We start from the raw sequence: 25,000 nt of genomic DNA, 5'->3' as shown, positions 1-25,000 counted from the left end.
AGGTTGGAAACGGCAGCGGGACGTGAAGAGACGCGTTCTGGCAGGAGGGGCCGACGGCTGCTGCTGAACCGTGTCAGGGGGGTCACGGCCACCGAGGAGCCGCACAAAGGGCAGGTAACCACTCTAGGGGGGGAGGGGGGGGGGGGGGGGGCTGTGTCCAGTAATACAAAAATACAAACTCACTCCACGAATTTAAATTAAAAAAAAAAGTCAAATGTGTTGAAACGGGAATACAAAGTGTTCATTTGGAAATCCTGCTGCGTAAAAAAAAAAGGAAAGCGCAGTCCAGTAGCCTACATTCCTGTTCACACACACTCATCCTGGTGAAATTGGATTTTCCTCCCGGGAGCTGGGTCACCGGATCGATGCCGCCGCGCCGGAACAACGTCCATTAGAGCTCCGCGAGGGGGGGGGGGGGCACGTCGGTGCGCCGGAGTTCCTCCCGCTCCACGCCGGTCAACTTTTTTTTAATTTTTTTTATTTGTTAAATCAGGACGCAAAAAGACGCGGCGGTGGCGCGACGCTCGCCCTCCGCGGCGCGTCCCGACCCTTCCCGGTCCGCCACCGGTGGCACCGGGCGGACAAAAGAGCATCGCTGCGCTCAGACGCGCCGGAAAACCGAGGAAAGAGGCGAAGGTTTTCCGTATTTCACCCCAAAAAAACACAAAAAAATCCCCACAATCCTGGCAAATTATACAAACAAAACAAAACAACGATCCTATCCAGTGTTTTCGTGCTTTAATTTGCTGAAAACCTCCAGTTCGGTTTGGTTTCAAGCAGTGACAACAACATTTACGCACAATATTCATTATATAATGTGTTATTAGTTTAATCAAATGACACCAGCAGCCCCAAAGAGGAGCTTTTCTTTATTTTATTTTTTTATTACTCACCATTGCCGAATAGGTGTGAATTAACATCTGGATCACTCTGGATTTACCCCCCAAATGTCTTCAAATTCAAGCGGACGCGCAGGATTTCCGACGCCAGGAACGATGTCAGCGGAGGAATAATCCAAACTGTTCCCGCTCCATTCACGTCTGAGGTGTCGGTGTTTACTTTCTCTGATCCGCCGCGTCTCGCGGAGTCTTTTTTCTTTTTTTTTTTTTTTTTTTTCTATTACGCGCAGACGGAGCGGAGCTGCTGCCAGTTTACGCACACGCGCGCTCCTCCACACACGGAGTCCTGCAGCCTCTCCATGAGCGCGCTACTTATAGGGCTGTGCGCGCACCCGGCGGGAGGAGGAGGAGGGGGGGAGAGGGGGGGGGGGGGGAGGGGTCGACAGGGTCCACGTCCCTTAAAGAGATATATTCATCCAGACGCCTGTTAATCCAAAGGCTCTTCAGCCGTTCCTTTTCTTTACGACGCGGATTTTTACGCACGCGGCGAAAATATAAACGCGACGTTTGTTGCTCGTTTTCAGAGAAAGACGGGATTTTGTCATATTTTATCCACAGATATTAAACCTCTGTTTTTTTTATTTTTATTTATATATTATTATTTTAAATTTTTTTTGCCAGTTTCACCCGACGGACACTCAAAACAAACAGATTTGTGGTGGATTTACATTTAAAATAATCTATTTATCTCTAAAAATCACACATTTCACACAACAATATGATTTAATGTTAAATAAATTGTATTATATTGATTTATAAAAAAGCCTTTGGGAGTTTTCGTGCAGCGTTTTTCCTGCTGAACACGAAGTAAAGGAAATTAAAAAAAAAACAAAAAACAAACGTGTGTCGGTTCCTGTTGAGTTTACCTGCAGGTCGTCGGTCTTGGAGCGGGACTTCCAGAGCATGGTGGCGCACGGGCTGCAGGCTGAGGGGGTCTGGGGGGGGGGGGGGGGTAAGGGGAGGGGGCGGAGGTGAAGGTGGCGCAGTGGATGGAGGAAAGAGAAAGAGGAGAGCGGCTGGAGGTTCAGAGAGGAGTGAGAGAGTTTGAGAGACGATGCGGGAGTTTGTAGGGGTGAGTCAGAGAGGAGGGGGGAGGAGGAGGAGGAGGAGAGGGAGGGGGGGGGGCGTTCAAAAGAGGGCGGGGGGCGTGGAGGAGGGTGGAGGAGGGTGGAGGGAAACTTTGGGACCGCAGGAGCGCGTCTCCCGCTTGTTAAGTGATATTCTGGTTTGTTTAAGTTTCCTCATGTCCTGCTGGCCTTTTTTAATTTATTTATTTATTAATCTATTTATTTATTTTTATTTTCCCCTGAAGGTTTAATCTGTGCAGATTAACAAGCTGCTCTTCTCGAGACTCTCTCACATTAAGTCTGGACTTTATAAAGTAACTTCACTGATGATCTCAGAGAGAAAAATCCCCGAAATTAACTTTAGAAACTGTTTTATTTCTCATTTCAAACTTGTTTTTTTTAAATGGAATCGACACAAGGTCATTAAAAAACCAGAATTTTAAATTTTAAGGAAATTAAATATGATCATTCTGTACAAACACGCATCGTTCAAAGTTTTAACACAAATAAGTTTTGCAAAAAGGATTAAAAAAGAGGAAAATAACATAATACAACTGATTAGATGCTGAAAGTGAGAAATTTCTGAAATATTTACTCATTTTTATTTGAATGAAAGCGACCAGCCGGAACAACTGAAACAAAGAAAGACAGAAAAAAGTAGGAAAAAACATGAAAAAAGCAGTTGAGTTCATTTCAAGTCATTAAAAACACCAAAGGAACATTTTACAGATTCAATTTGAGTCTTTTGGATGAAAACTTAATTCCTACACGTTCGTGAAAATGACAAAATGTTTGACTTTTAATTGAAATTTGATACGAAAATGTAGATTTTCAACGACTGACTCATTCTTACACATTGAGAAAAAATAAATTATAACATTTTCAGTCTTTCTTTCAACTTTCTCACACATTTTACCTCAATTCCTGAAAAACGCGTCGTTTTCAGCATAATACACTTTTCACTGTTAGAAACTGGTTCAATCAGAAGATTCAACACATTTTTGAGTCTTAAAAATTCACTACATACAATTACTAGTAATTACAATTAAATAGAATTAATATTTCTACAGTAACAGTAATTGTAGCGACCAATTAAAGGAAAGGTCTGATTTTCTTCCTCTACGTTTGATGCTTGAACATCATAATAGAGAAATTAAAGATAATTTACAGTTAAAATAACTTTCCTGACGTCACATGTACAATTAATGGACGATTAATCTTCTGGAAATTGATTCAAATGAAGAAAAAGGCCGCAGATGATCCACGAGCCTCGTTTCCAAGAACTTGAAGTAAAAATTAACATTTATTTTGACATATTTTTAAGAAAATAATAAATTCAGAATCAGACGATCAGAATTTGTTTGGAAATTTGAAAAAAAGATGCATTCATAAATACCTGGTTCATCAACACGAGTGACTTCATGGAATTAAAGGAACATTTTTAGTTTTTCACTGTAAAAACTCAAACTTTTAGCATTTTAAACATTTTTTACTGGATTCTTCCTTCATCGTGTGAATATTTCATCCAAACTCTTTGATGTGAACTTTTAGATTCGATTGTTTCAATTCAATCAATAGAAAATAGATGGAAACAGAAGAAAAACCCTGAAACCATGAAGAGAAACGTCCTCAGGCGTCAGAGCGCAGGAGAAGTCACAGCGCGCCCCCTGCTGGTGGCGGAGAGGAAGGAGAGGTTCCAGAGGATGTTCTGATCGAGCTCTTCAAAATAAAAGCACGTGAGAAAAGTGATTAAAACCAGTTCAGGTTTATTCAGGAACTGATTCGTTATATTTTCTCTTCCGACAGTTTGAATTAATGTTTATTTCTAAACATAAACAGTCTTTTATCTGCACCTCCTATGGAATAGAGAATATCTGCAGTTTACAAATAACCACAAAGAATCCCTGGAGAACAAGACTTCAGAATAAAATCACCAAAGAGCTCGTGTCCAATTTTAATGAAGTCAATGTTATTTTCAGATATAAAACTATTAAACTAAACATGCATCTCATTATAAAGCCAATTTTAATGAAACTCTCTGGAATTAAACTGTTTACAATTGAACATTTTCAATTTTTCGTTGCGGTTGGAGCCTCGCGTTTCACACCCGGCTCTCCGGGACATTTTATTTTGATAGGATAGAAGTTTAAATCTGTGTTTTTCCAACCTTTTCTGAGCCAAGGCACACTTCTTTGTTTGGAAAACTCTGGAGCCACACCACCACCACCTGAAAATGTTAAAATGTTCAACTCTGTAGCCTCTATTAACAATATAAAGTCTTTCTCATCAAAGTTTTATCAACAGGAATCCAGTAAATCCAGAAAGCAAGGACTTTTTTTAATAGTGCCTCCCTCAGTGTGAAACCTGGACCTGATGGATGAAGAGCTGAGATCCTGGTTTTCAAAAACTTCTCCATCACTGTCACTGACACAGTACTTTGATACAAGATGGTAGCAGGAGGTGGAGATGAACCACACTGACGTCTGTCACTTTACATTTCACCGGCAAAGTTCTGTGCTGCCCTCTAGTGGTGAAGAGTATTTATACTTGATTACTCTGCAACACACTGTCGCTGTGAGAGCAAAGGTTTTTTTCGAAAAAAAAATCTGATTTAGACAGTTTCCAGAAGCACATTTTTAACCCCTTCATCCCCCAACGTGGAAACTCTCCCCGCCAAATTAAGAGACACAAAGCTCCTCATTTAAACAAAATACCTTTATTGAGCTCATTTCCATCTAAAAGCAATTCCGTCACATTTTATATTAAAAGAAAGTCCTCAGGAGTTTCGACGCGTCATCCCAGCGTCTTCTTCAGGGCGCTCATGCCGCCCAGGGCTCCGCCCCCTTTCTCCACCGCCTCCCTCGTCTCCTCCCTGCAGGCGGCGCAGAGCCGCGCGGCGGCGCACAGCGCCTCCTCCAGCGCCGCCTGGGTCTGCGGGTCGGGCAGCGCGCTGCACTGGCCCAGCAGGTCCAGGACGTGGCGCAGCCAGCCGTCCTCCCGCAGCAGCGCCGCCACGCCGGGCAGCGCCGCCACGCAGCCGCCCAGCGCCTGCAGGCTCAGCCGCCACAGCTCCGCCACCTCGTACCAGCTGTCCTTCCAGCTGGCGCTCAGCTGCACCGGGCCCGGCGCCGCGCTGGAGTCCAGGGCGCCGCGCAGGAAGCGCAGGGCCACCGAGAAGAAGCGGCGCTGACGGGCCTCCATGGGGCCTGGAGGAGGAGGAGGAGGAGGAGGAGGAAGAGGAGGAAGAGGAGGAGGAGGAAGGCTGGAGGTAAATCTGCTTCTCATGTTCCTTTACATAATGTTTCACTTTAACAAGCAGCGTCTCTTCATCTTCATGAATTCAAAGAAGTTTTTCATCAAGTAAAATAACGAGTCCAAATCCTAAACTGCAGTTCCTCATTCGTCCACTAGGGGCAACATCACCACTCCATATAAAAAATAAGAAATTCAGACTCCGTGTCATTGAGTAATATTTAAATTACTTTCAGCCTCTGAGGCCAAACGAAGACAAAGAGACGCGTCTTCACGACATTTTACATGTTTACAGTGAAACTTTACGCCGTTCGGCTTCATTTTATACCAAAACATTTCATTTCCTGTAGCAGATTTAAAAGCCTTCATCGTTTTTCCCTACAGTTTCTGTGTTCCTTCACTTTATTTCCTCAACTTTTCCAGAAATCCTGTCATTTTAGGTTTTAAAGTCAAGTTCCTCTTGTCCCTCCATTGTGACCTTGTTTTCTAACCAGAGTCAAGCGAAACGTGAAAATGACTTTGTGTCTAAATCAAAGTGAAAATCAGGCGACGTGTTCCTGCAGAACGTCGTGCGGCTTCACGGAGCTGCAGGTTATTAGTTTTATGACTGAAGCGCCGCCTCTCACCTGCAGCCGCCGTCTTCAGCCGGGCCATCATGAGGCCCAGGGTGCAGTAGTTCACCGCCAGGACCAGCAGGCCGGGTTTGCTCACCAGCGAGGGCAGGGCGTCGCTCACGTGGGCCTCCAGCGCTCGGAAGCTGGGGTCGCTCCTGCAGGACGAGAGCTGGTTAGAGCCGGGGGGGCGGGGGAGGGGTAACCGGGGGGGGGGGGGGGGGGGGGGCGGCTACCTGACGCGGTCCGGCTCCGTCACGGTGAAGTTGAGCAGGGCGGAGCACAGCGCCTCCATGCTGGGGTTCCGGTCGGCCGCCGTGCGGCTCGTCTCCCTCAGGGCGCTCCAGCTCCGGGACAGGAAGTCCACCAGCAGCGCCGGCGTGTCCAGAGCCAGCAGGACCCTCCGGGGGCCGTCCTCCGCCGACAGGTGGCACAGGGCCGGGAGGAGGTACCTGCCGGGCAGCGGCACAAAGGTCAAACGCCCTGGACAGGAAGTCTGGAGGGCGCCGACCCTCGCCAACGACACGTTTGTTTTAGGGGGAACGAGTTAGCTTCGCTAGCATGTTAGCGCTTCTCGATGCAGGGAGCGTCTCCATGGCAACAGACAACCTTGAGGGGCCGCCGCCGCCAGTTTTTGTGAAAAGTTGGTAAAATACAAAATAACCTTTTAGCGAAGGTAAATACTTGATATTTAATGGTTTTACTACAGCTACTTTAGAAAAATTCATCCTTTCATCTCAAGGTTCAAAGAAAAAAAAAAAAGCGCGCCGCCGCTGCCTCACCTGAGCGCCTCCTGGCCGCTCCACCTCTCCTGCTCCTTGTCGACGGCCATCAGCTCCATCCAGTCGGCGAGCTGCTGGTCGGTGTCGCCGCTCTGCAGGTGAGCGCGGGCGTAGCCCACCAGGAAGGGCAGCAGCTCCGTCACCTCCTCCTTCAGGCACGACGTCTCCTCGGCTAGCCACACGCACACGCAGCGGAACGTGGCGAAGACGAAGGGGTCGTTGTAGCGACTGGCATCCACCTGAGAGGGGGCGGAGTCAAAGGAGCGGATGATTAATACACAATAGAGATCTTTCACACCAAAAAACGTTTCCCGCCGTCTTGGGTGGGCGGGGCCTGCGGGCGCCGACCTGTTGCAGGTGGTACATGAGCGCGGCGAAGCCTCCCTCCAGCACCTTGAACACCTGCCGGCTCTGCTGCAGGCTGAGCGACGGGCCGGACGCCGCCGCCGCCGCCGCCTCCCCCTCCTCCCCGGGCTCCGCGTCCCGCTGGCAGCACGCCTGCTCGAACGCCGCCTCCATGATCCGGTAACAGCCTGGAGGGCGGAAACGCCGTCAGTCGGCAGGTACCCAGTTCCTGCTTCTCTTAAATATTAAATTCCCCGTCAAGTCATGAAGAAAGTTCAGCACAAGTTTCCAGACTATAAGCCCCACCGACCAAATAAAGATGAAGCTCGGCGTTACGTGATGCACCTGAACGCATCACCCATCTGCTAGGAATGACGCTCGTCAACCCATTAAAATCCATAAATTAGCCGCTTCGTTGTTCAGAGCTGTGAAAGTAGCAGCTTATTATTCTAGAAATTAGTCCTTGATTCTCAAAATGTAAAATCAAATATACAATTTCGAGTCAGTTTCTTTGTCGCCACAAGTTTTAAATATAAATCAATTTATAGACACAAAGTAACAAAGTTCAGCACCAGTTTCCAGACTATAAACAGCATCAAACAAATAAAGATGAAGCTCGGAGTTACGTGATGCACCTGAATGCATCACCCATCTGTTAGGAATGAAGCTGGTCAACCCATAAGTTAGCAGCTTATCATTCTAGAAATTAGTCCTAGATTCTCAAAATATAAAATAAAATCTACAGTTTTGAGTCAGTTTCTTTGTTGCCACAAGTTTTAAATTAAAAAAATTTAGATTTTAAATAAAAATCGGTTCATAGACTCAACAAACCAAGATTTTTTTTGAAAAAACAACAACAAACTACCGGCGAGCGTCTGCTGCAGCTGGGAGCCGATCTCGGTGCCGGGGGGCCCCTCCAGACCCACCCGGACCTCCACGCAGGCCCGGTTCACCAGCAGGCAGCAGAAGTTGGGCGGCCCCACCGGCTGCCAGCCGTACAGGTCCAGCAGGCAGGCGCCGAGCACCAGGACCGGCCCGATCTGCTGCGCCGTCATCCTGGACTGCACCATGGGCCGCAGCGACCCCCACATCTGGACCGTGGCCTCGCGCAGCTGCCGGCTCCGCGCCGCCACCGCCGGCGGCGGCATGAACTGCACCAGCTGGGCGCAGGAGTCCAGCCGGGCCTCGGGGGACGCCTGGCAGAAGTCCCTGCAGAGCCGCAGCAGCAGGCCCAGCAGCTCGGCGCAGTGCCTGCCCCACACCCGGTCCCGGGTCTTGCCCGAGAGGAGGCCGGCCAGCAGGGGGAGCCCCTGCTCCCGGCTCAGAGTCTGGTCCCGATGCACCGCCTGGCACAGCGTCACCACGGCCCCCCGCCTCAGCAGGTGGTCCGGCCCCTGGGGCCCGGCGCACACCGCCACCAGGACCTGGTAGCAGTCGGCGGCCATGGCGCCGTCCAGGCGGACGCCGGTCCACTCGGAGACGGCGGCGGCGGCGGCAGCGGCAGCGCATCCTCCCAGACAACCGCCGCTGGACGGCGCCGGCGGCGGCGGCGCCACGCCGCCGGGGTCAGAGCCGTCCAGCACGGGGCCGTTGGCCACGAGGCCCAGCAGGATGGGCACGGTGGTGAGGAGCTGCGGGTGCGTGGCCATGTCCGGGTCGGTGCTGAGGGCCGCCAGCAGCGCCGTGCCCAGCGCCAGCACGTCCAGCGGCGACAGGCTGGAGCTGTCGCTCCGCCGGTACGCCGTCACCAGGAGGCGGGCCGGGAGGCTCAGGCCCACCGCCTCGAAGATCCGCCGCAGCGTGTCTTTGTCCAGGTCGTTGGCCGGACACAGACGAGTGATCTGGAGGAAGAAGACGACGACGACTTGAGTCTTGTCTGACAACCGACGCTTCTAATAGATGAACTAACAAGGACCGGAAGTTTTAAGCGTGTGGGAGGAGCTAAATCAACTTTATAACATGTTTTGTTGCAGTAACTTGTAGCTCATCACGACAATGGAAGCTTGTAAAACGTACACTTGTCATTTCAGTTCAACCTGGAGGGTCAGAAAGTCCAGCATTAAGTAATCAGGTGAGGAACTGCAAGAATTGACCAAATGCGCAAGTACAACCCTGCGCGATCGGTCGGTGGCGCCATTTCACATGTTTACATCCCGCCACGTGTGACGCCGAGTGGAGCCGGCGGTACCGACCAGCAGGAGGGCGGCCAGGGTCTGGCTGTCCTTCTTCGCCTCGTTCAGGGCTCGGATGCATCGTTCCAGGACGAGCCTCTGGGCTTCGGTCAGCTCGGCTCGTCCCGCCGCGGCTCCGCCGCCTCCGTCCGCCCGGTCCGCCCGGTCCTCTCCCCCCGCATCCTTCCCCGGGAGGTCGTCCGCGTTATCAGCCATGGTGACCCCGAGAACTGGAGGAAACAATTAGCAAAAAAAACCCCCAAAACTTAACTTATGGAGACAATGGAGAACGAGAAAACGGACGATACGCGTTCGAGCCAGCGGTACCCGGATGACGGTGGAACGTCTGCTTTTGCAGAGTCACCGGAGAAACGTCTCGTAACTTCAACTGGATTTGAAAAACGAGGGAAAAGGTTGAAAAGGAACTTACGGTGACAGATCGTTCACACGCGTTTCTCTCGGCGGCGGCGCTCCCGGGAAGAAAGTTGTCAAACTACCGCCGCGGTGCGCCAATAAAAAGCCTCCGCCGTAACGAGCCAGCCAATCAGCGCGGAGCTTGTTGGAAAGCCCAGACGCCATTTTATTCCGCCTCGCCACCAAAGCCCGCCTCTTTTCGCCTCTGATTGGCTCGCCGCCCCTGCGTAGGCTGTTTCTGATTGGCTGGATCCAGACCTGAGCGCTGGTGATTGGTTGAAATCAGTGTTACAACCGGAAGATTAAAAAAAATAAAACTTTATTTATAATAACATTATGCGAAACAAACACTCTCTTTAACTCCTTTATTACTTAAACTAATGTGCAAATTCTTGGTATTTTATTATTCCGGGAATTAAAACTTAAAAGAAATCAAAAACAAGTTGGCAATAGAATAAAATAGAATAGAATAGAATAGAAAAATACTATTAATCCCAGAGGAATGTTCTGCAGCGTTGCTCAAAATAAAATAAATAGAAAAGAAAGTTGAACGTCAAATGAGTCAGAATAAAAACGAACTACGTAATAGTGTACAATATTAGTATGTAAATGTTTTACAGTGATTTATACGAGCAGGGAAAGAATGAAATTGACACAAAACTCAGCAAACAAGTCAAGTACTTCATTTGGAAATGACAAACTACTATAAGCAGTATAATGTGCTGTGAAATGTTTTTAGTAATCGTTCCGCACCAAAACTACAATTTTATTAATATGATTAGAAGAGTATAGAATCAAAGAACTCAATATATCAAAGTTTTTAATCAAAATGAAAATTGAAGCACACAAGAGATAAATATAGATGTGTGTATTGATTAAATTGTCGAATAGTGTAGGAGATAATTTTGGGCTGAAAATGAGAAATAAATTATAGAAAATGTGAACGTAATAAGAGGAAGCTTTTACTTTGGAAGTAAAATCCATTGTAAATTCTAACGAGCGGAAAGTCACATTATGGTATTAAATTAATTGTGTTTGTATACATTCTTCATTTGAATTGACATCATTCATTTATGACTGAAATCAGATATTTACATGTTTTGTTTTGGTTTTTTTTACTGCCCTCGTGCGTTCAAGTATATTTTTACCGTCTCGCGCTGCTGCGTCATTTTACTGTGACAGTCCTCCCACCGGAAGCAGCATTGATCCAGCAGTCAGTCTTGACGGAGGCTCGTCAGCTGAACGACACGGAGGAGTAAGTGACCCAATTCACCGTCCGGAGGACAACAACAGCCCCCGGGACGAGCCTCCAGCGACCCCCCCTGTCGACCCCCCCCCCCCTCCGGACCCCGTCCAGCCGCGGTAAGTCCCGCTTCGCTCCTCCGGCCGCGGTCCACCGTGACGGGAGGAGGAGGAGGAGGAGGAGGAGGAGGTGGAGGAGGTGTCAGCAGCTGTTAGCCTCAAGGTGCTTCGGACGCGGGTTATCCCGGATTAAACAGGTGAACCGTGGCGTGCTGCTCCGAGCCGAGCCGAGCTGCTCGGACCTCGGCTCTCCGGGTGATCCGGCAGCCTGGCGGCCCCCGGTAACCGCACCGCACCGGACCGGAGCCCCCCCCCCCCCCCCCCGGTGCTGCAGCTGCACGGTCCCCCCGGGCGGGTCGTGGTGGAATCGCGGTTCGCGACGGATAATCTGACGGCTCCACCTGGAGGCTGGTCCGCGGGGCTTCCAGCCCCCCAGGAGGCACGATCATTAATGCACCAACCCTCCATTTTGTGTGAAAATCCTCCGGGACGAACTTCCTCCTGGTTCATCCGGTCACACTTTAATTAAACTTTAAATAAGACCTCCTGTCCGGGCGGAATCTGGTTAATCTCCACATTGGGACCATAAATCCACTAAAAATCACCACCTGTCACTAGTTAGCCCAGCCTAGCTAGTCCTGCACTACCAGTTTGAACCACCAGGGGGTGTATTGAGTCACCGGTGTTTACTCTCTGGACCACACGTTAAGATATAAGCCGATTTTATTCAAGGCGCGTATTGCAAAAGATTAACTTTCGTGAATTATAAATCTTCAGACCGTTGCCGCGGGCGACAGCGGACGTGGGATAAAATTTATGAACCAGTGAAACTATTTCTTAATCTACTTGTCTATCGCAGGTGAAACGTCTTTGTGATTTATCGTCTAATTTTAATCTTTCAACCCGTAAAAAGTGGCTGAAAAGATCATAAAAACTAAGAAAGGGACTGTTTTACTGGATTGTTATGTAACTTTTTTTCTCCATTTGAGTCTCGTCGGCTCGTCTCCAACGAGTCAAAACATTAAAACTAGAGTCGCTTCCAGTTCAACGTCCAACTGGGAAGATCTGCTCAAATCACGATTGACTTTCAGGCTCAGTCGATTCAAACAAAACGCACCAAAGGAAGTGAAAATGACTTTAATGGGAACTTCAGGCTGCAGAGAGGAGCTCTTATTTTGAAATCCTTTTGACCTCTGCACGTAGAAGTTGACCTCGGGACTCGAAACTTCCGGATGTGACGAAATAAAGCAGAACTGACTAATTTCCCCCCGATGCAGGTGGAGACGTTCTGGGAGGACCTGGTCGTCACGACAACCTGGGACTTTTGCCCGTCGTCACGACAACCCGGGACTTTTCCCCGTCGTCACGACGACCCGGGACTTTTACCCGTCGTCAGGATTTGGAGTTTCCTGTCGAGGTCGAAACCAAAACAAGGCCTCGTCTTCCTTCCTGCCGCCGTGGAGAGGAAGCGTGGGAGTCGAGGAGCTTCGTCTTCAGCCAACAAGCCGGCCTTTGACTGGTGGGTGACGCTGCTGGGGGGGGGAGGGGGAGGGGGGAGCGGGAGGGGGGAGCGGGGGGGGGGGTTGTCGTCTGTGCTCACAGAGACCTTTGTTCTGCAGGATCGTCTCCGGGGGGGTAAGAGGACCCCGGCTAATGGCCCAGGTGAGCGCTCGCACCTGAGCGGCTCTGAGGAGCACGGCCGGGTTCGGTTCTACCGGGTTCGGCTCTACGCCCTCGCCGGGATCCGCGACGAGCCCGAGGCCGAGCGGCGCCTTGCGGGAATGCAGGCCTCCTAGCGGAGCGGCGGCACACGTGAGGAACTACTGACGTTTCAGAGTAAACTTCGGTTGTAGTTTAACTGACGGGTACGGAAAAAACCAACAAAAATGATATTTTAATTTTTCACCGTCACCATGACAACATCTCAACATGAGGCTTCGGGGCTTGTAGTTCACCTGTCAGGCCTGTAGGGGCGCTGTGGCTCAAATACTGAAAATGTAGAAGAAGACAGAGAACATAGAACTTTAGAAGTAGAGTTCTGTGCTTCCTGTTCATAAACCTGTATATAACTCCAATTCTATAACTCTAGTAGGGCCATAGACCTATAGAACTAGAAGCTACCGACGCTAGCAGCAGGAGGAGCTGGGCCATAGACCTATAGAACTAGAAGCTACTGACGCTAGCAGGAGGAGCAGGGCCATAGACCTATAGAACTAGAAGCTACTGACGCTAGCAGGAGGAGCAGGGCCATAGACCTATAGAACTAGAAGCTACTGACGCTAGCAAGAGGAGCAGGGCCATAGACCTATAGAACTAGAAGCTATTGACGCTAGCAGGAGGAGCGGGGCCATAGACCTATAGAGCTAGAAGCTACTGACCCTAGCAGCAGGAGGAGCAGGGCCATAGACCTATAGAACTAGAAGCTAGTGACGCTTGCAGCAGGAGGAGCAGGGCCATAGACCTATAGAACTAGAAGCTACTGACGCTAGCAGGAGGAGCAGGACCATAGACCTACAGAACTAGAAGCTACTTAGCAGGTTGGGGGGGGGTGAAGATAAAATTGCAAAAAAAAAAAAACACGACCCAAATGCGGAAAATACAACGTAAAATAATTTGACAAATTAAAAGTTCTAACAAATCTACATTCCTGCGTCGTCTGGCGTCAGTCAAATCCTCCAATAGAATCCTCCTCTTATTTTGAAGGGGCTTCAGCTTGAATGGAGAGCAGATCTCAGTTGTTCCCTCGTTGCCCCAAAAGTCCCTGAACATTCTGTACCAGGACTTCACATGTTCACTCCCTCCTTTTCTTTTTTCTTTTTTTCCTTTTCAAAAGTGTCTCCATGTGCTCGTAGGAACTTGTGTAGAACGTTCCGGTAACGTGGCTCCGCCAGACGTTCCTCCTCCTCCAGCAGAGCAACATGTGCTTTCAGTCAAAACACTTGTTGCTCCTCGTTCAGAGGAAATGTAGAAGAAAAACCCGGCGATTTCACAGCAGAGAGGAAAAATAAAACTCCGCTTTTATATAAGGAAACGAAGGTTTTCTGAGGAAGAGGAGGAGGAAGAGGAAGAGGAAGAAAAGGAAAAGATAGAGATGAAAAACAGGCAAACAAACTTGGTGACGTAGAGATTTTAACTCTCAGGTCACATTCCTGCAACTTGACAAGCCACCTGGGTGCTTTTATTTTGAAAGTCAACATAATAACAATCCAACTTGGTGGTTTTGTTTTGACACTCACCGTAATAATCCAGTTTGGTAGTTTTATTTTGACAGTCACCATAATAACAATCCATCTTGGTGGTTTTATTTTGACAGTCACCATAAGAACAATCCAGCTTGGTGGTTTTATTTTGACAGTCACCATAAGAACAATCCAGCTTGGTGGTTTTATTTTGACAGTCACCATAAGAACAATCCAGCTTGGTGGTTTTATTTTGACAGTCCCCATAATAACAATCCAGCTTGGTGGTTTTATTTTGATAGTCACCATAATAACAATCCAGCTTGGTGGTTTTATTTTGACAGTCACCATAACAACAATCCAGCTTGTTGATTTTATTTTGACAGTCACCATAATAACAATCCAACTTGGTGGTTTTATTTTGACAGTCACCATGATAACATTGGTGACTGACATGATTCCTCCGTCTCCTGCTCCGCCCTCAGCATAGCGGCGGCCATGTTGGATTTCCCCCTCAGAGAGCTGGTGTCGACCCGCCTTCACCCGTCGCCTCGCGTCACGTCTCTCCCGACCTGAACGCTCCGTCACGGTCTGAGGAGGAGGAGGAGGAGGAGGAGGAAGAGGAGGAGGAAGAGGAAGGTGGAGGAGGAAGAGGAAGGTGGAGGAGGAGCTACAGCAGGTAGAGTACTTTTTGATTAATTAGTTAAAAGCTCTTATTTTCACACTGGAAGGGAAGTAACTCACATGACTGAAGGTAAAGATTCATTAGTTTACTCAAACTAAATAAAGTAACTAAGACACATTTCGCTGTATTACTGAGATGCATTACTTGTCGACTTTATCCATACACAGGTGGAAGTAAGTAATCAGATTACATATTGGATTATAATTTATCTGCAGTTAATTTTACGAGCTTTCTCTTGATACTGAAGTAAAGTTTACAGCCTGCGACCTGACGGCCGGCTTCAAAGTAACTGATACTTTGAGTAAATAGTACTGAGTACTCGCTGCCGGTGCAGTAATCCAGTTCCTCAGATTACCTCCACCCTTTATTCAAACAACGACTCCACTGCTGGCCGGACGCCACTCGTCTTGTTATGTTTGGAGCTAGTTACTCTAGTTACTAAGTACTGACGGTCTGGTGGTGGAGTGACGGAGCAAGCTGACGGAGCAAGCTGACGGAGGAAGCTCCGCCTCCAAACAGGTGGAGGTGAAATGTAAAGGAAAAGAAGAAGCAGTGAGGAAGTTCGTCCTGGAGACGTCCTGCTGGGATCGTCTCTGTTGTCCCCGGATTAATGTCTCCGGTCTCAGAGGGTCAGCATTAACATGTCGGCATTAACTAGTAAGAGTTAACAGGTCGGCATTAACTAGTAAGAGTTAACAGGTCGGCATTAACTAGTAAGAGTTAACAGGTCGGCATTAACAAGTAAGAGTTAACAGGTCGGCATTAACTAGTAAGAGTTAACAGGTCGGCATTAACTAGTAAGAGTTAACAGGTCGGCATTAACTAGTAAGAGTTAACAGGTCGGCATTAACAAGTAAGAGTTAACAGGTCGGCATTAACAAGTAAGAGTTAACAGGTCGGCATTAACTAGTAAGAGTTAACAGGTTAGCATTAACAAGAGTTAACAGGTCGGCATTAACTAGTAAGAGTTAACAGGTCGGCATTAACAAGTAAGAGTTAACAGGTCGGCATTAACAAGTAAGAGTTAACAGGTCGGCATTAACTAGTAAGAGTTAACAGGTCGGCATTAACTAGTAAGAGTTAACAGGTTGGCATTAACAAGTAAGAGTTAACAGGTCGGCATTAACTAGTAAGAGTTAACAGGTCGGCATTAACAAGTCAGAGTTAACAGGTCGGCATTAACAAGAGTTAACAGGTCGACATTAACAAGTAAGAGTTAATAGGTTGGCATTAACAAGTAGGAGTTAATAGGTCGGTATTAACAAGTCAGCATTAACAAGAGTTAACAGGTCAGCATTAACAAGTCAGCATTAATAAGAGTTAACAGGTCGGCATTAATAAGAGTTAAAAGGTCAGCGTTAAAAGGTCGGCATTAGCAAGTAAGAGTTAATAGGTTGGCATTAACAAGTAGGAGTTAATAGGTCGGCATTAACAAGTCAGCATTAACAAGAGTTAACAGGTCAGCATTAACAAGTCAGCATTAATAAGAGTTAACAGGTCGGCATTAATAAGAGTTAAAAGGTCAGCGTTAAAAGGTCGGCATTAGCAAGTAAGAGTTAACAAGTTAACATTAACAAGAGTTAACAGGTCAGTATTAACAGGTCAGCATTAACAAGTAAGAGTTAACAAGTCGACATTAACAGGTCAGTATTAACAGGTCGGCATTAACAAGCGTTAACAGGTCGGCATTAACAAGCGTTAACAGGTCGGCATTAACAAGCGGTAACAAGTCAGCACCCCGGCTAGAGGTGTGTCCCCCCACTAGAGGTGTGTCCCCCGGCTGGACGAGTGTAGCCTGACTGGACGAGTGTCCTCCGACAACTGTCCCCCTACTGGACGAGTGTCCCTCAATGAGTGTCCCTCAACGAGTGTCCCCCGGCCGGACGAGTGTCCCCCTGACTGGAGCCCCTCTCTGTCTCCCCTCCAGGTCCTCGTGGAAAATGTCCCCTGCTCGCCGCCGGCTGCCGTCCTGGAGCTCCTCCCCCCTGCTGCTCGTCCCGCTGGCGTCCCTGTGGATGCTGACTGTCCCCGCAGGTGAGCAGACGTGTCCCACGCCTCTGCTTGCTCAGGGCGTCTCCACATCCTCCTCACAACTTTACTGTGGCGGCTGTTTGCCGTCCCGCTAATCTGAGGCGGGGACACGACGGCGTCCCCTGCTGTGTCTCTGCTCAGTGGGGTGACGGTGTGAGCGAGGACAATGGAGGCTCTGTGAGGAGACACTGGGGGAGGGGGGGGACGGGGGGGGGGGGGGGGGGACGGCCCGTCCTCACACTGTACCGCTTTTGTTTGTGTTTTTCACTCTAAAGTCCACAAACTGAACTCGTCTCTGGCGGTCGTCTTCCAGAGACACCGTGTTGTTCCGGGACATTTCAAAGTGGCAGTTTTATGTCACGTGGAGTCGTTTTAGAACAAGATCAGCCAGTTTGACGACGCTGAGGATCGTTTCCTCATCACACTTTCCTCATGAGACTTTCCTCATACCGGCTTCTCTCATCAAACGACTCCTTTGTTTTAAAGACGCAGAGAAAACATTCAAGTTATAGGTTTCCTTTGTCGTTTCTGTTTCTTACTGGAGGCTGACAGTATAGAGCATCTTCCTCCTCTGACATCAGATTATAGAGCATCTTCCTCCTCTGACATCAGATTATAGAGCATCTTCCTCCTCTAATCCAGATTATAGAGCACCTTCCTCCTCTAATCCAGATTATAGAGCACCTTCCTCCTCTAATCCAGATTATAGAGCATCTTCCTCCTCTAACCCAGATTATAGAGCATCTTCCTCCTCTAACCCAGATTATAGAGCACCTTCCTCCTCTAATCCAGATTATAGAGCATCTTCCTCCTCTAACCCAGATTATAGAGCACCTTCCTCCTCTAACATCCAGATTATAGAGCACCTTCCTCCTCTAACACCAGATTATAGAGCATCTTCCTCCTCTAATCTAGATTATAGAGCATCGTCCTCCTCTAATCTAGATTATAGAGCATCTTCCTCCTCTAACACCAGATTATAGAGCATCTTCCTCTAATGTCAGATTATAGAGCATCTTCCTCCTCTAATGTCAGATTATAGAGCATCTTCCTCCTCTAATCCAGATTATAGAGTTGTAACCCCCCCTCTTCCCCCTCCAGGCGTGGCGGAGGCCCTGTGCCGGGTGACGGGTGGGGTCCTGGGGCTCCACTGGAGCGGCACGGTGGGTCTGGGCTGGGCGCCGCTGGCGGAGGGCCGCGCCGGCGCCACCTGCTGGGAGTCCTGCTGCCTGCAGCCCGGCTGCACCGCCGTGTGGAGCCTGGGGGGGCGCTGTGTCCTCCTCGGCTGCTCCCGGAGGGCCGGCTGCGCCGTCTCCTCCCTGCCCCAGCCCCACCAGGAGTCCCTGGGCCTCCTGCAGCTGCTCTCCAAGGTACGGCGGCGCCCTCTGGAGGAAGTGACGCGTCACTGCGCTCACGTTCGTTTGATCTCCGTTCTGCCTCCAGGAACAAATTAATTAATTACGCACAGCGTCATGCAGTCAAATATCTTTGTTTCTAAAGCATAAAAATGAATAATGGTGGAATAGTTTTATTTTGGCGGGGTGAAAACGCCACAAATAAAGGTAGAAATGTGACGTAGAACAGTAAATTGGCTTCAAACGTGTGCGGTTCAGTGAACAAATTGATAAAAACACGTCTGTAGATCTAGAAGAATTAAGTTCAACCTGTTTTCTTCCATAAAGTTCATGTTGACGCTCTTATGTTGACATGTTTACATAACATTGTTTACACATCTAAGAGTAAACAAACAGTCAGGTCGGTGTAAATGTCAGATTTCCGTGTTTCTAGAAGTCCCTGCTCCAGAACGTGTTCAGACGAGTTTCTACAGACTGACTGCATCTTTTATTGTGTTTCTACGTTCGTCCTCAGGGTCCGGTCAGAGTGCGGCGCCGTAAGGCTCGCCACGCCGGGAGCCGCGCCGAGAGCCGCCATGAAGCCCCTCCGGACACGGTAACGTCTTAACATTGTCGGGGTTTTTTTTTTCCAACTGATTTACAGGAACTTTGACCAAAAATAACATGAGTTTTAATCAGTCGGGGCCAAAACGTCCACTAGGGGTCAGTGTTTCCTCTTCATCGTCACCGTTTTGGCTCAAATTGCAGGTGTTTTAGGAAGTTTAATTTTACATACAATTAAAAATGTTATATGTCTTTTTGAGTCGGCAAATTTGGTCCCTCTGGTGGCGCAAGTGGCCGTTTACATCCAGTAACTTTGACTGCTGTCGTCTTCTAAATTAAAAATTTTGCTTATTTCCGTTGTCGTACTCAAAAAAAAAAGAATGAAAAAAAAAAAAATAGAAATTAAAAAAATTAAGAAAAACATAAAAAATATGAAATGTTGACATTATAATAAACAATTAAAAACAGAAAATTGTACAAAAGTACGGTATAAATTTTGAATAAATGGATAAAATAGTAGTTCTTCCTATACTAATTTATTGCACAAAATAATTTGCCCTAAATGTATAAATACATCGATCACAACAAGTTATTACAGAACAATTAATCATAAAGAATAAAACAAAATGAAACTTTGCATCACAATTGGTTAAAAAGTATTTGGTGACAATTCAGAGTTTTTATCCAATAAAAAGCTTTTGACTTGTTTATTTAAAACTGTTTAACTGTCCTTTGTCTCCAGGATGTCCCCCGTCAGGACGTCCCCCAGCAGGACGTCCCCCCGGCGGCCCCCACGGCGCCCGGCGGCGTCCCGCTCCTCCAGACGGCCCCCGGGAACCTGAACCCGCCGGCCAATGGGAGCTTGGCTCCGCCTCCGGCGCCGTCGCAGCAGAGCTCCACGGTGGGCGACGCCGCGGCGTCGTCTTCCAACAGCAGTGACGACGACGCCGTCGCCACGACGACCGCCGCCGTGGCGCCGACGCAGGCCGGTGAGACGAGCTGCAGTCGTTTCCTGCTTCATTTTTAATTATGAAACCATGAATAATGTAAAACTGCTGCACTTCTCTCTCTATCGCTCTATATCTGTATCTCTATATCTCTATCTCTATCTCTCTATCTATCTCTCTATCTATAATCTCTATTAGATGTCAGAACCTCGTCACTGCTGCTAAAACAAGTCTGTTTATTTTAGAATAACAAAGTGAAGGTTTGTGTGTCTCTGTGGTTTATTGTCCCTTAATGGTCCCTTTATTGGCCCTTTGTCTCCTTTTGTTGTCCCTCTGTCTCCCTTTATTGTCCCTTTGTTGTCCCTCTGTCTCCCTTTATTGTCCCTCTGTCTCCTTTTGTTGTCCCTCTGTCTCCCTTTATTGTCCCTTTGTTGTCCCTCTGTCTCTCTTTATTGTCCCTCTGTCTCTCTTTATTGTCCCTCTGTCTCCTTTTGTTGTCCCTCTGTCTCCCTTTATTGTCCCTCTGTCTCCCTTTGTTGGCCCTCTGTGTCCCTTTGTTGTCCCTCTGTCTCACTTTATTGTCCCTCTGTCTCCCTTTGTTGTCCCTCTGTCTCCCTTTGTTGTCCCTCTGTCTCCCTTTATTGTCCCTCTGTCTCCCTTTGTTGGCCCTTTGTCTCCCTTTATTGTCCCTTTATTGTGCCTCTGTCTCTCTTTATTGTCCCTCTGTCTCCTTTGTTGGCCCTTTGTCATCCCTTTGTTGTACCTTTGTCTCCCTTTATTGTCCCTTTGTTGTCCCTTATTGTCCCTTTGTTGTCCCTCTGTCTCCCTTCCTGCTGTGCTGGACAGTGAGGGAGTTGGTGGTGTCGGCGGGACCGAGTGTGGAGGTCACTCTGCCCCGCAACGAGGTGGAGCTCAACGCCTTCGTGGTGCCTCCACCCCCCCCAGGTGAGACTGTCTCTCTGTCTCTCTGTCTCTCTGTCTGTCTCTTGACAGATTGTGATTAAAAGCAGCAGGAGTCCGTTAACGTCCTTGTCCTCCGCCCGCCGCTCCACAGGGACAAACTATGCGTTTGACTGGCGTCTCATCACCCACCCTCGAGACTACAGCGGCGAGATGGAGGGGAAACACGGCGAGACGCTGAAGCTCAGCAAGGTACCGAGGGCGGCGGCCATGTTTCTGTCAGGACGGGAAGTAGAGCTGCACAGTGACGCATCACTTCCTCCTTCTGTGTGTGTGTGTGTGTGTGTGTGTGTGTGTGTGTGTGTGTGTGTGTGTGTCCTCCAGCTGACTGTGGGTCTGTACGAGTTCGAGGTGGCGGTGGACGGAGACGGCGCCCACGGGGAAGGTTACGTCAACGTGACGGTCAAACCAGGTGAGGAGGAACGTTCAGATCAACGCCGCGTCTCGTTGCTGTTCACAAAACGACGCATAGTTATAAAAAAGACACAAACCTTTTTTAATAAATCTTTAAAAAATCAGTCGTTTAAATTGATCAAAATGTGTAATGACATGAGATTATTGGTGAAAAACACACACACACACACACACACACACACACACACACACACACACACACACACACACACACACACACACACCGTACTTCATTCCTGGTAACTTCACCTAAATAACCAGTGAAGGAGCGTTGGAGGCAGAATCACCGGCTCCGGTCCGCTCAGACTCCGCTTCATGCCAGGTTTTCCTCCCTGCAGAGCCGCGGGTCAACAAGCCCCCGGTGGCCGTGGTGTCGCCGCGCTTCCAGGAGATCTCGCTGCCCACCACCTCCACCGTCATCGACGGCAGCCGTGAGTCTCCCTCCGTCACCACGCCTCCACCCGCTGGCGCCGGCAGAGCACCGCTCACCCCCTTCTCTACCTCCACCCCTCTTCCTCCGCCCCTCTTCCTCCACCCCTCTTCCTCCACCCCTCTTCCTCCGCCCCTCTTCCTCCGCCCCTCATCCTCCGCCCTTCTTCCTCCACCCCTCTTCCTCCGCCCCTCTTCCTCCGCCCCTCTTCCTCCGCCCCTCTTCCTCCGCCCCTCTTCCTCCGCCCCTCTTCCTCCGCCCCTCTTCCTCCACCCCTCTTCCTCCGCCCTTCTTCCTCCACCCCTCTTCCCCCTCTCTCTTCCCCCACCCCTCTCTACCTCCACCGCTCTACCTCCACCCCCCTCTTCCTCCACCCCTCTTTCTCCCCCCTCTTTCTCCGCCCCTCGTCCAGAGAGCACTGACGACGACAAGGTGGTGTCGTGGCACTGGGAGGAGGTGAAGGGGCCCCTGAGGGAGGAGAAGGTCTCCGCCGACACCCCCGTCCTCACCCTCACCAGCCTGGTGCCCGGGAACTACACCTTCAGGTGCCCAACGCACTCCTTCATAATAAAATGCTGATGCCTCCGCGTCGCAGGTCGGTGTCAAACCTCACATGGAGCTGAAGTCTTGATTCTGTCGGGGAAAAACATTCCGTCTCCATGGAAACGAAGCAAAACTGACCTGAAGCTCTGCTGCTGTGCTGAAGAAATGGTTGTTCTGCTGCGTGGAGACTTTCAGAATAAAGCTTCCTGCATCATGTCAAGACGCCCCGTCCTGATTCTCCTGGACTTGGTGCTTTTATTTTGACAGTCACCGTAATAACAATCCGACATGGTACTTTTATTTTGACTTGATGGTTTTGTTTTGACAGTCACCGTAATAACAATCCAACTTGGTGCTTTTATTTTGAATGTCACCGCAAAAACAATCTGACTTGGTGCTTTTAATTTGACAGTCACCATAATAACAATCAGACTTGGTGCTTTAATTTTGACAGTCACCGTAATAACAATCCAACTTGGTGCTTTTATTTTGAATGTCACAGTAATAACAATCCCTCTTGGTGCTTTTGTTTTGACAGTCACCATTATAACAATCCAACTTGGTGGTTTTATTTTGACAGTCCCCATAATAACAATCCCACTTGGTACTTTTATTTTGACAGTCACCACAATAACAATCCACCTTGGTGCTTTTATTTTGACAGTCACCACAATAACAATCCACCTTGGTGCTTTTACTTTGACAGTCACATTATAATAATCCAGCCTGGTGCTTTTATTTTGACAGTCACCGTAATAACTAAGCATGTCTTTCCTCCACAGTTTGACGGTCACCGACTCTGACGGAGCAGCCGACTCCACCCAGGCCTCTCTGGCCGTCAACAAGGCGAAGGACTACCGGCCGGTGGCCAACGCCGGCCCCAACCAGGTCCGCCTCCGCCTCCACCTCCGCCCGTCCACCGGCGCCACCCAGCAGCCGGAGCCGCTCCACTCACACGGACCGCCTTCCTTGTTTTCCAGGTGATCCAGCTGCCGCGCAACTCCATCACTCTGTACGGCAACCAGAGCACCGACGACCACGACTCGCTGTCCTACGAGTGGTCGCTGAGCCCGGAGAGCAAGGACAAGGTGGTGGAGATGCAGGTGACGGAGCGTCCCGGCTGGACGGGTTATTATGGCTCTCTTCCTCCACCCCGCTTCCTCCCCCCTCTCTTCCTCCACCCCTCTCTTCCTCCCCCTCTCTCTTCCTCCACCCCTCTCTTCCTCCACCCCTCTCTTCCTCCACCCCTCTCTTCCTCCACCCCTCTCTTCCTCCACCCCTCTCTTCCTCCACCCCTCTCTTCTTCCTCCCCTCTCTCTTCCTCCCCCCTCTCTTCCTCCCCCCTCTCTTCCTCCCCCCCTCTCTTCCTCCCCCCCTCTCTTTCTCCACCCCCTCTCTCCCGCCACCCCTCTTCCTCCCCCCCTCTCTTCCTCCACCCCTCTTTCTCCACCCCCTCTCTCCCGCCACCCCTCTCTCCCGCCACCCCTCTTCCTCCACCCCTCTTCCTCCACCCCTCTCTTCCTCCCCCCCTCTCTTCCTCCACCCCTCTCTCTTCCTCCCCCCTCTCTTCCTCCCCCCCTCTCTTCCTCCACCCCTCTTTCTCCACCCCCTCTCTCCCGCCACCCCTCTTCCTCCCCCCCTCTCTTCCTCCACCCCTCTTTCTCCACCACCCCTCTTCCTCCACCCCCTCTCTCCCTCCACCCCTCTTCCTCCACCCCTCTACCCCACCCGTCTCTTCCTCCGCCTCTCTTCCTCCCCTCTCTCTTCCTCCACCCGTCTCTTCCTCCCCTCTCTCTTCCTCCACCCCTCTTCCTTACACGCTCTGCTCTTGTCTGTCCTCCACCCCAGGGGGTCCGGACGCCCATCCTGCAGCTGTCGGCCATGCAGGAGGGCGACTACACCTTCCAGCTGACGGTGACGGACTCCGCGGGGCAGCACGACACCGCCCAGGTCACCGTCATCGTGCAGCCAGGTGAGCGTTTGTGCCGACTGGGCGTGAGCGAGGAGCTTCCAGAGGGACGGATGATTGGTTCCAGATTTAAGTCCACGGCAGACGAACAGTAATCCCAGTGGGGCTTTAAGTAGCATTGAACCGGTGTTACGGTGGATTAGGAGCCGCAGACATCTGATGTCCGGGATCACGTGGGAACCGTTGTTGTTTCCTTGTCAAAACTGTGGAGAAAAAGACGGTAAAGTAACGTCACAAGCTGTCCAAACGGATGTGAAACGATGAAAAAGGAACAAGACATTCACATTAAACGCTAAATACTCTTCTGACCAGAATTCACAAATGGCGCCGAGTCATGTGACGTGACGTCACCATTCAAAATGGCGGCGCCAGTCGGTGGCGTAACGGTTCGTGTTCAGCGTTCTTGATGCTGTGAATTCCGACTGTCGGAGGAGTCAGCGAATGCATCCCGGAGAGCTAGCAGAGCTAGCGGAGCGCTATTGCGGTGTGGTGTTTTTTGTTTGTCTCCTCGTCAGAGAACAACAACTTGTTGTGTTTGTTGTTTGTCTTTTGTACAGAGAACAACAAGCCGCCGGTGGCCGACGCCGGCCCGGAGAAGGAGTTGACGCTGCCGGTGGACAGAACCACGCTGGACGGCAGCAAGAGCAGCGACGACCAGAAGATCTCCACCTTCCACTGGAGGAAGACCAGGTGACTCCGCCCCCGTTCCCACAGCAACCAGTAGACTCCGCCCCCGTTCACACTGCAGCCAGTGTACCTGGTGGGGGGGGGGGGGGGTTCTGGTGTTCTGGTCCACTGGACCCATGTTTGTGTCTCCTGCTCCTCGCCAGCGGCCCCGACGGCGTGAAGATTGAGAACGCAGACGGCGCCGTTGCCACGGTGACGGGCCTGGAGGTCGGCTCCTACGAGTTCACGCTGACGGTCACTGACGAGAGGAAGCTGGAGAGCAGCGACACCGTCACCGTCATCGTGAAGGAAGGTCTGTCCCTGTCTGTGTCCCTCTCTGTCTGTGTCCCTGTCTGTGTCTGTCTCTGTCCGTGTCTCTGTTCGTGTCTCTGTCTGTCTCTGTGTCTCTGTGTCTCTCTCTGTCTGTGTCCCTGT

At 49.8% G+C, this 25,000-nt stretch overlaps 3 protein-coding genes and 1 long non-coding RNA gene across 6 annotated transcripts in view; 2 read left to right on the top strand and 2 right to left on the bottom strand.

The window, feature by feature from the left end:
* Positions 1-1,164, bottom strand: part of tfap2e (transcription factor AP-2 epsilon) — a gene marked incomplete at its 3' end in the record, with an annotated part of 14,034 nt that extends 12,870 nt beyond the window's left edge. Inside the window, exon 1 of the mRNA XM_080516561.1 lies at positions 894-1,164. Coding sequence (XP_080372687.1) covers positions 894-920 — 27 coding nt within the window. The 5' untranslated portion in view covers positions 921-1,164. The remainder of the gene's footprint in view (positions 1-893) is intronic.
* A 3,555-nt stretch (positions 1,165-4,719) lies between these two features.
* Positions 4,720-9,634, bottom strand: ncdn (neurochondrin). Its single transcript, XM_080516331.1, has 8 exons — positions 9,558-9,634; positions 9,149-9,357; positions 7,822-8,797; positions 6,960-7,144; positions 6,612-6,850; positions 6,066-6,281; positions 5,845-5,987; positions 4,720-5,172 (listed from the first exon to the last, which is right to left on the bottom strand). The coding sequence occupies exons 2-8, from the start codon at positions 9,341-9,343 to the stop codon at positions 4,760-4,762; spliced, it is 2,367 nt and encodes a 788-aa protein (XP_080372457.1). The 5' UTR covers positions 9,344-9,357; positions 9,558-9,634; the 3' UTR covers positions 4,720-4,759.
* Positions 9,635-12,127: 2,493 nt separating this feature from the next.
* LOC308144752 lies at positions 12,128-14,606 on the top strand. Its single transcript, XR_013937062.1, has 3 exons — positions 12,128-12,362; positions 12,463-12,655; positions 14,508-14,606. It is a non-coding gene; the product is annotated as an uncharacterized lncRNA (long non-coding RNA).
* A 45-nt stretch (positions 14,607-14,651) lies between these two features.
* The window catches only part of kiaa0319l (KIAA0319-like), a 16,410-nt gene continuing 6,061 nt past the window's right edge, over positions 14,652-25,000 (top strand). For 2 of the 3 annotated variants that reach the window (XM_080515968.1, XM_080515970.1), the window contains exons 1-15: positions 14,652-14,701; positions 16,635-16,741; positions 17,840-18,108; positions 18,608-18,688; positions 19,379-19,625; positions 20,430-20,528; positions 20,638-20,735; positions 20,868-20,955; positions 21,296-21,388; positions 21,800-21,932; positions 22,713-22,818; positions 22,911-23,033; positions 23,779-23,902; positions 24,457-24,589; positions 24,730-24,878. In XM_080515968.1, the coding sequence (XP_080372094.1) occupies positions 16,648-16,741; positions 17,840-18,108; positions 18,608-18,688; positions 19,379-19,625; positions 20,430-20,528; positions 20,638-20,735; positions 20,868-20,955; positions 21,296-21,388; positions 21,800-21,932; positions 22,713-22,818; positions 22,911-23,033; positions 23,779-23,902; positions 24,457-24,589; positions 24,730-24,878 (1,837 nt within the window). In that variant the 5' untranslated portion in view covers positions 14,652-14,701; positions 16,635-16,647. The remainder of the gene's footprint in view (positions 14,702-16,634; positions 16,742-17,839; positions 18,109-18,607; positions 18,689-19,378; positions 19,626-20,429; positions 20,529-20,637; positions 20,736-20,867; positions 20,956-21,295; positions 21,389-21,799; positions 21,933-22,712; positions 22,819-22,910; positions 23,034-23,778; positions 23,903-24,456; positions 24,590-24,729; positions 24,879-25,000) is intronic. The other variant, XM_080515969.1, reaches the window with a different exon arrangement.

The sequence above is a fragment of the Blennius ocellaris genome (assembly GCF_963422515.1).
Source record: "Blennius ocellaris genome assembly, chromosome: 20".
Lineage (NCBI taxonomy): Eukaryota > Metazoa > Chordata > Actinopteri > Blenniiformes > Blenniidae > Blennius > Blennius ocellaris.
This window is presented reverse-complemented; position numbering and strand designations above follow the sequence as displayed.